Raw genomic sequence first — 9,130 nt, forward strand, 5'->3', positions numbered from 1 at the left:
GTTAAACCGGCCTGGCTTTGGACTATAAGTCGCCAGTATATATATTTGGATTGCGCCATTGGAATCATGCGCTTATAAATCATTGGGTTATATTATTCAAATAGCCAAACTTGGCTGGATTTTCATTATGATATTGAATGAATAAGGTTTTCATACCGGATTATATTATCTTGAATAGCCAACATGGCTGGATTTTTTTGGTTATTAATTACCGGTATTATTGAGTTTTCAAAGTCGATTTAGCGCAATGGTTATTATTTTATCAAAGGATATGATTTATTCTACAATGGAAGGAATAGTCCCGAGTCGCTGCAGGCTTACAACCCGGCACTTGGGGGCTACATTATTCAAATCGAGATTAAATGCAAGTCTCATGTCGCTGCAAGCATGCATCATGACACTTGGGGGCTAATGCCAAGTCATTTTTAGTCTTACTGAAGACCCGACTCATCATATTATAATGAGCCGGCCCTTGGGGGCTACCAATTGATCCTGTCAACAATTCAAGGTACACAAGTTTTTATCCATTATATTGAAGGGTCCACTCCTCAGTTGGTAAAGCACAAAGCTCTTAACCTTGTGGACGTGGGTTCAAGCCCCATGATGGGAGTTACATCATATGATGTTATTTTCAATGAAGTACATATAAAGTCCCAGCTCAATATTATCTTACTGAACCGGCCCTTGGGGGCTACACTGATTAAAGTTTTTATAAGCAATTACAAGTCCCAGGTTGCTGCAAGTATGACAACCCGGCACTTGGGGGCTACACTGATTGAAGTTTATATAAGCAATTACAAGTCCCAGATTGCTGCAAGCATGACAACCCGGCACTTGGGGGCTACATATATGGAGCATTCAGTTTATATGATTGAGATAAACAAACCGGATTTCTTCAAGGTTGAAACACTTATTGGAACAAATCTTAAGTTATCACTATGTTCTCCTCTTAAGACTTGGGGGCTACAGGTATTATGCATATAAAGGATGAACATCTTCATTTTATCAGTTTTGAGCAAATCAGGAAGATCAATTACATGACCCGGTGTCGACAACAATTATGACCCGACGCCATCAATATTTATAAACCGGCCATTTTGGTAATATTAAACCTGCAAGTTTTATATCTTCAAACCGGCTGAATATCAGATAAATATTTTCAGACCCATATTTCTTAAACCAGTGCTTTGGGAGCTGAGTTAAAGGAGTTATTCCTCACAATATTTCTCGGTGACAAACCAATGTCGGCAAATTGATTATGAAGCTGGTCTGTTGACCCGGATTTCCCAGAAGGAGGAAATAACAAGGACTTAAGTATGATCAGGTACCGGTTTGCAAAAATTCTAAACCCGGAGCATAACCTGTCAAATTTGTTCTTGTGTTTATTTTGCAGCATAAGTTTACCATGAATAAATCCAAGCTAAATTTGGGGGCTAATGTCGGGGATATACCTCGCGGCGTAAACCGGCCGGAAGTATAATCCGGCCGGACTAGGCGTTTCATTGGTAAACCACCAGAGGATTGGCGGTTTACATGATTGGCGGTGTAAACCGGCCGGAAGTTAACCCGGCCGGACTTGGCGGATTATCTGAAGACCCCGCTGACACTTGGCGAGTTACTGGCGACCCGCCTTGACCTGGCGGTTTACAAGCAACCCACCTGGTTATTATGACTCACTGGTGATCCGGCGTGCGGGACAGACAGATGACAAGGCCCAAAACCCAGAAGGCCGGTTCACGTTTAATGGTGGGCCGGTTTAAGAGGAAAGGCAGGAGGAATATTATCTTACAAGGAGCTAAGACCTGGACTTGTATTCGGTTTGTATTAGAGATAGACTAGTATAAGGAGGGGCAGGGCTCCTTAAAAGGGGACAAGATTCACAAGTTCCACAAGTTGGACAAGTTAAGGAAGATTGACAAGTTCTACAAGTTGGATAAGTTAGGTTTAGACAATAGCTCTCGAGATAGAGCACTCTTGTAACCGTGATCATGATCATCAATATTAATGAAGCAGGATGTAGGCTTTTACCTCCACCGTGAGAGGCCGAACCTGAGTAAAACATCGCGTCTCCCGTTCCGCTCAACCCCTCTCAAGCTACCACATAAATGCGTTGGCCTCGCGACTAAGTCCTGACTCTAAAGACATCTGCCGTGACAATTCCACGACAGGATGCGCGTCAGAGGATAAATTATCCTCCACTAACGGTTATTGGGGATCGTCTAGGTCCTGGTTAGAGGTGTAAAACAGGGTTTTAACTTCTCTAACCGGTTATAAGGGATCAATTAGAAATGCCCTAATGCCGTAGCTTCCAGTTAAAACCATGGTTTTTTTCTTTATGCAGAAATATGAGTGTTTCTACTCGATTTCATAAGTAAATTAAGACTGGGGTGTCTCTACTCTACATTCTTTTTTCACAGGGACTTAATTGGCTCTCACTTTTTTCACACTGAACTTAACTGCCTTTTTTTTCTACAGTGAACTTGTGAAGGCACCCCAAGAAAAAAATGCAATGCAGCAGGACCTCTGTTCTACTACTTCTTACCAAGGGCTCCGTTTGCACAGTGAAACAAATAATTGCATTGCGATCATCTCACGGGACACGTTCGATTACATGCTGGGCAACCGCAGCCAGAGCGGCTGCGAGGGCGGCGCCTTCTACACATACGACGCGTTCGTGCAGGCCGCGAACGCGAGCAAGCTCCGCGGCTTCGGCACCATCGGCGACGAGGATACACGCAGGCGCGAGCTCGCCGCCTTCTTCGGGCAGACCTCCCACGAGACTGCCGGTATGAATATGATATGCGCGACACTATGATTTTACTTGAATTTTTGTGTCGACAGAGACGAGTGTTATGCCTCTGCCGCAGGTTACTGCTGGGTCAAAGAGCAGAAGCCCACGATTGCGCGCTACTACGGACGAGGCCCCATACAGCTGACTCAGTAAGATTTTTTGTTTTGATGATGATGATATCGTACTCCATAGTGTTGCTTTCCGTCTAGTTTTGCTTAGGTCGCACTTGATTTCTACCCAACTTAGGCCTACTTTGGTTTGTAGGAATTTCATAGGATTTTTATAAGATAGAATTTGTAAAGAAAAAAATTCTTTTAAAGCCTTTTGGTTTGTAGGAATGAATTCCTATTCCTATGTAGGATAGGAATCAATTCTTCACATTTTGAAGGAAAAAAAAATTAGCTAAGACTCAATGGAAAAATTCCTATCTTATGCATCAAATGTCATATTTTTCTTTATAGAAATTGAGATGCATGTCATCTCACTTCTTATGATTTTCCTATTCCTATAGCATTCCTATCACATGAACCAAAGGAGGCCTAGCTTCCTTCGATTCAAATTAACTGTTGTAGCTTTAGGCCTTCTTTGGTTCATATGGTAGAAAAATCGTAGGAATAAGAAAGTCATAGGAAATGAGATGATATGTATCTCAAATCCTACGAGTAGGAATAGGAAATGAGATGCCCTTTAATTCACATCATATGATTTTTTTTATTGAGTCTAGACTAATATTTATTTTCCTATGAAATGTGAAGGATAGGAAGAATTCCTTCATAGGAATAGGATTCCATTCATACAAATCATAGGGCTCTAAAGGAATTTTCCTATAGAAATGCTATCCTATGAAATTTTACAAGATTCTTTTAAACCAAAGGAGGCCTTAGTATAAGTATTCCCTCCTTTCCTAAATATAAGTCTTTCTACAGATTTCTATATAGATTATATATGAATGTATATAGACATACTTTAGATAAATTTATTTATTTTGCTTTGTATGTAGTTCATAGTGAAATCTCTAAAAAGACTTATATTTACGAATGGAGAAATTAAATAGTACTAACAGTTTACAAATAACAGCGACTACAACTACCGGCAAGCCGGGGACGCGCTGGGGCTGGACCTGCTGGGTAACCCGGACCTGGTGTCCACCGACCCTGTCGTCGCGTTTAAGACGGCTATCTGGTGGTGGATGACACCGCAAGCGCCCAAGCCGTCGTGCCACGCCGTGATGACCGACGGCTGGACGCCGTCTACCCAAGAGCGCGACGCAGGCATGCTCCCCGGATATGGTATGACCACTTACATCATTAACGGCACCCTTGAGTGCGGCAAGGGCTACGGGACTGCCCCAGCCAAGGATCGTGTCCGCTACTACAAGATGTACTGTGGCATTCTCCAAGTCGGGTACGGGGACAACATGATCTGCAAGAACATGAAGTTGGCACAGCCACCCTTGTCTCCGCCGCCTCTCGGAGGCATGAACCAAATGCAAAGACGGCCAACACAGCCACCGTTGCCTGCACAAACTCTGGAAGGTCAGTTAGCTTTGCGGGCTTATTACAACAGACAGATGCTGCGCATATTTCGGCAAAATTCTGATACACTGATAATTTCTCGCAGAATCTCCAAAAACTGGGCTTCTGATCGGCATTTCTGTCGGTTCTGTGTTGTTCTTGATCATTCTCATCGCCTCGATTTGGTTCCTTCTACGGCAGCACCAGCGAAAGCACGAGAAAATCCGTCAGCAAACAACAGAGCAAGAGCTGGAAGAGGACAACTTCCTCGAAGATGATCAGGCCATGGAAGACGACTTCGAGAAGGGGACTGGTCCCAAGCGATTCCACTATAACGATTTGGCCGTCGCCACCGACAACTTCTCCAAGGACAAGAAGCTCGGACAAGGTGGCTTTGGATCGGTGTACAGAGGTTTTCTGAGTGAATCGAACCTTCATGTGGCCATCAAGAGAGTTTCCAAAGGCTCCAGGCAAGGGAGGAAGGAGTACGCATCTGAGGTGAGGGTCATAAGCAGGCTTCGGCATAAGAACCTCGTGCAGCTCATCGGCTGGTGCCATGGAGGCAGTGATCTGCTCCTCGTCTATGAGCTCCTGCCCAACGGCAGCCTCGATAGGCATCTCTACGGCGCCAATAACGTTGTGCTTCCATGGTCTGTTAGGTAAGCCCATCAGATAGAGTAGTCTCAAATTGCTTTTGGCCTTAGGCCGCTGATAATTAATGTAACATTAATTTCTTCCATCTTCAGGCATGAGATTGTGCTGGGATTAGGATCGGCGCTTCTCTACCTACACCAGGACTGGGAGCAGTGCGTCCTGCATAGGGACATCAAGCCAAGCAATGTCATGCTGGACGCGTCGTTCAATGCCAAGCTCGGCGACTTCGGGCTTGCCAAGCTCGTTGAGCACGGCCGAGGATCACTAACGACAGCTCCCGCCGGCACAATGGGATACATGGACCCAGAATGCATGACCACCGGCAGGACCAACACCGAGTCGGATGTCTACAGCTTCGGCGTCGTCCTCCTTGAGATTGCGTGCGGTAGGGGGCCTGTGGTGGTAGCTCAGCAGGAGGAGGACGCGATGCACTTGGCTCAGTGGGTGTGGAATTGGTATGGCAGGGGGAGGATTCTAGGCGCCGCTGATACACGATTGGGAGGAGAATTCAACGCCAGAGAGATGGAGTGTGTGATGCTGGTTGGGCTTTGGTGTGCTCAACTTGATTGCAACCTGAGGCCGTCGGTTCGACAGGCTGTCAACGTGCTGCGTGCTGAGGCGCCGCTGCCGGTCCTCCCTGCAAGGATGTCGGTGGCAGCTTACATGCCGCCGTCGGTTGACATACATAGTTATACTACTTCTTCGTTTGTAACCGTCGGCACTGGTGGTAGTGTGGACACAACTCGTCAAGCTGGACCGAAGCATCTTCTTTGCTAAAATAATACGACAAATCTTCAAATTCACAAGAAAAAAAAAATCTTGTTTCACAGGAACATTCAACCATTCAGTGTCATTTATTTCCCGTCCACGACAAGACGACTACGGTGACTTCGTAAATCCCAAGATGATATGCCGGCTCAGTTTGTCGAAGATGCTCATAGAGGTAAGGTGTGCTTGTGTGTGTTCATAGGGGTGATTGTATGCGTGTATGTATGAACCCTTGTGTCTGTACTGTGTTAAGAAAAAACATTCACAGTGTCATTCATTTCCCCCCAAGATGAGCCCTTTTTGTTTTTTCTCATTTGTAGCATCAAAACTGTTTCTTTGTATGTGCCAACTTAGCCCTTCTTTGTATGTGCCACCAAATGCATTTCTCCTTTCTTATTTTTGCAATTTTGTTCCCTTCCGGTCCATTGTTGGCCTCTTCATCATCCTTGTCATCCTCCTCAATGGATATGCTCAGCTTTGATCTCTTCGGAGTGGTCTCCGAAACTCTTTGGATCCACTTTTTGTTCTTGCATAGCACTTTGTAGAAATGATGCAACGTGAAGGGCTTGTGGCCGACTTTCGTGTTCCTATGCTTGAATAGTTCTTGGATGTAGGTGCTAGTTGTGGGTTGCGTTGGGATTTTCCCGGAAGATGAAGGATGGAGCAATATAGTAGCTGATAAGTATTTCCCTTAGTGAGAACCAAGGTTATCGAACCAATAGGAGAACCACACAAAGCCTAGTGAACAGTGCATGCATACACAAGAACAAATACTTGCACCCAACACGGGCAAAAAGGTTGTCAATCCCCCTGAACTCGTTATTTGCAAGGATCAAATCTATTGGTGGTAGATATGTAAATTGATAAGTAAAATAAAAGATAATAAATTGCCGGAAGGCATTTTTTTGTTTTTGTAATATGATAAAAGTAGACCCGAGGGCATAGTTTTCACTAGAGGCTTCTCTCTTGAATAAATAGCATATGGTGGGTAAACAAATTACTGGTGGCAACTGATAGAAAAGCGCATACTTATGATGTTATTCATGGCAATGATCTGGTATATAGGCATTATGTCTGTGACAAGTAGACCAAAACGATTCTGCATCTCCTACTATTACTGAACCCATAGACAAAGCGCCCATAATACGGCATATGCTCCTACCTAAATTAGCCTTTTGAACCTATTTAAAATTCCATCTAACCAATGACAAAAGATATTGGCAACACTTGTGGGCGGATAAAAATTGGACGCTATTTGGATGAGTGGCCACGTAGAACTCGCAAACTGGGGTGTTTGATTGTCTTGTCATAAGTACAAAACTACACTCCTTACTTTCTTGCCAATTGCAACGGGCGAGATTGTCTTTGGTTAGCACAACACCCCTTCGAAGATACGACATGAAGATTTTAAATTTTAGTGGCATCTTCGACATCCAAATTTTCTTATTATCATCCACTAGGACCTCTGAATGCGTGAGCACACGGTGCATAGAGTCGATTGTGAAAGACCCAGATGTTGTGAGGTTCCAGCAAAACACGTCCCTTCCTTGTGTCAGGTTAATTGACTCCAACCGAGATAACAGATTTTGCCATGAAATAAGACGGGGGCCAATCAAATCCCACCTGAAAGAAATATCCCGCGGGAATGAATTAAGTACCTGCGTCGGAGTATCATTCTTATTGCGAACAATACGGTACAAAGTTGGATATTGTTCTCGGAGGTTGGCATTGCCTAGCCAGTTGTCGATGCTATATGTATTCAGTGGACGGTGTTTGTGAAGACTATGTTCAAGCCCTGAGATAACAAACAATGTCTCCTTGAACAAATGCAAGAAGGTGCTAGCAAGAATGTGATGAGGGCTTTCGGAGTGCTCCAAGCTCGTGGATGTTTTTGAAACATAACTTGCAATGAATGTGACGTCCTACTTTACGTTTCAAGTGATAGCCTCTCATTTTTCTAATCAAAATTCGTGTTGATCAAAGAGAATATTAGAAAATAAAAGTGTAATCAATCATTTATTAATTCATGTGAGTTAGATTAAAGCACATATATATTGACATCATGTCTATTACAGTTTCCACAAATATCATGGTAGAGAACTACATAGAGAGAAGTCACCGAGGTTTCTAGAATGCAGGCTTGTCAATTTGCGCAAAAGTAAAAAGTAAAAAAGATAATTATCTATGGCACTAAATAGATTCGAGCATATGAAAATCGGGTTTGCTAATTCTTATTTGGATGATATTTAACAAAATCTTATCTAACTCATATATCATTTGGTTAATCAAATAAAGCAAAAGAAGCAAAAAATACCACACGAATCTTTGCGTAAAATCAAATACTGCGGGAGTTATATATGACTTAGTTAAATTTCATCTAGATGAGAACTAGTCACACCCTATAAAAATATATAGTAGTGATTTGTCCTAAAAATGTTGCACTCCTTGTTTAAATGTTCTTCCCTGGTCAAATATGTCTTACATGTTCTTGGGTTTAACAACCGGCTGATATCCATTCATTCATATTTTCATTTTCTTTTGCGAAGAAGAGTTCAGGTCTATTATATAAGTTCAGCAGAAGTACAAATCATCCCCAACATAATAAAATTACACCGAGGTCCATGGACCACCGAACGAACACTAGCTCCACCCGAATGAGCTGTCCACACGCCGATGTCGCTGGTCCACTACTAGAGCCGGCATGACCTTGTTGATGACAACCGTTAAGACTTAGTGCATGTGGCCCTAAGGACTAGTGCTCTGGAACAACAATCGTCATCGTTGAATCCTTGAATCGATCTTAAGTACCCGACACCACATGTCATCGTCGCAAGCACAAGGAGAGAAATCCTAACCTTGCAACACAAGGAGTCGACAAGAATTTACGCTGAAGCTCCATTGAATCCGCCCCGATGGACGAAATCGAGGAAGAATGGAACCCCGAAGACCATCTCGAAGGTAGGATGCCAGCATCCACACTTGAATGCCGCCCATGCGAGAAGAAAAACTAACCTAAGCTACTAGCTAGTTGAAGTCAGGCCCGACCCATAAGCCGGGGAAACGGGGCGCCCGCCCTGGGCCCCGAGGAGGCAGGGGCCTCGGCCCAGGTAGTATACCTTCACAGAGCCCAAAGAAAATACATGAGAAACAAAACGTCTAAGGAACCATACAAGGAAAAGCCCATTAGGCTGGTCATAGTGGGGAGTATCATATGGTAGTATCATGCATATGATACTAGTGTATGATACTACATCCATAGTGTATAATATTATAGATTAGTATCACATGTAGTCTCATTTATTGCCATGCATGACACATAGTAGTATAACATTTATTATGTTCGGTATCTACCTATGTTACTATAATCATCTCTCTCTTCTTTAATTACTTGCCACATAAACAT

General features: G+C 43.5%; 1 protein-coding gene across 1 annotated transcript; it reads left to right on the top strand.

Moving 5' to 3' along the window:
* Positions 1-3,860: 3,860 nt before the first annotated feature.
* Positions 3,861-6,076, top strand: LOC119335656 (L-type lectin-domain containing receptor kinase IX.1-like). Its single transcript, XM_037607781.1, has 3 exons — positions 3,861-4,326; positions 4,412-4,964; positions 5,052-6,076. The coding sequence occupies exons 1-3, from the start codon at positions 3,981-3,983 to the stop codon at positions 5,734-5,736; spliced, it is 1,584 nt and encodes a 527-aa protein (XP_037463678.1). The 5' UTR covers positions 3,861-3,980; the 3' UTR covers positions 5,737-6,076.
* Positions 6,077-9,130: the final 3,054 nt, after the last annotated feature.

The sequence above is a fragment of the Triticum dicoccoides genome, chromosome 1A (genome assembly GCF_002162155.2).
Source record: "Triticum dicoccoides isolate Atlit2015 ecotype Zavitan chromosome 1A, WEW_v2.0, whole genome shotgun sequence".
Classification (NCBI taxonomy): Eukaryota; Viridiplantae; Streptophyta; class Magnoliopsida; order Poales; family Poaceae; genus Triticum; species Triticum dicoccoides.

Coding starts and splice junctions, on each gene's coding strand:
- LOC119335656 (XM_037607781.1), top strand. CDS start 3,981: ATGACACCGCAAGCGCCCAAGCCGTCGTGCCACGCCGTGATGACCGAC. Junction 4,327..4,411: donor GCCTGCACAAACTCTGGAAG/GTCAGTTAGCTT, acceptor AATTTCTCGCAG/AATCTCCAAAAACTGGGCTT. Junction 4,965..5,051: donor GTGCTTCCATGGTCTGTTAG/GTAAGCCCATCA, acceptor TTCCATCTTCAG/GCATGAGATTGTGCTGGGAT.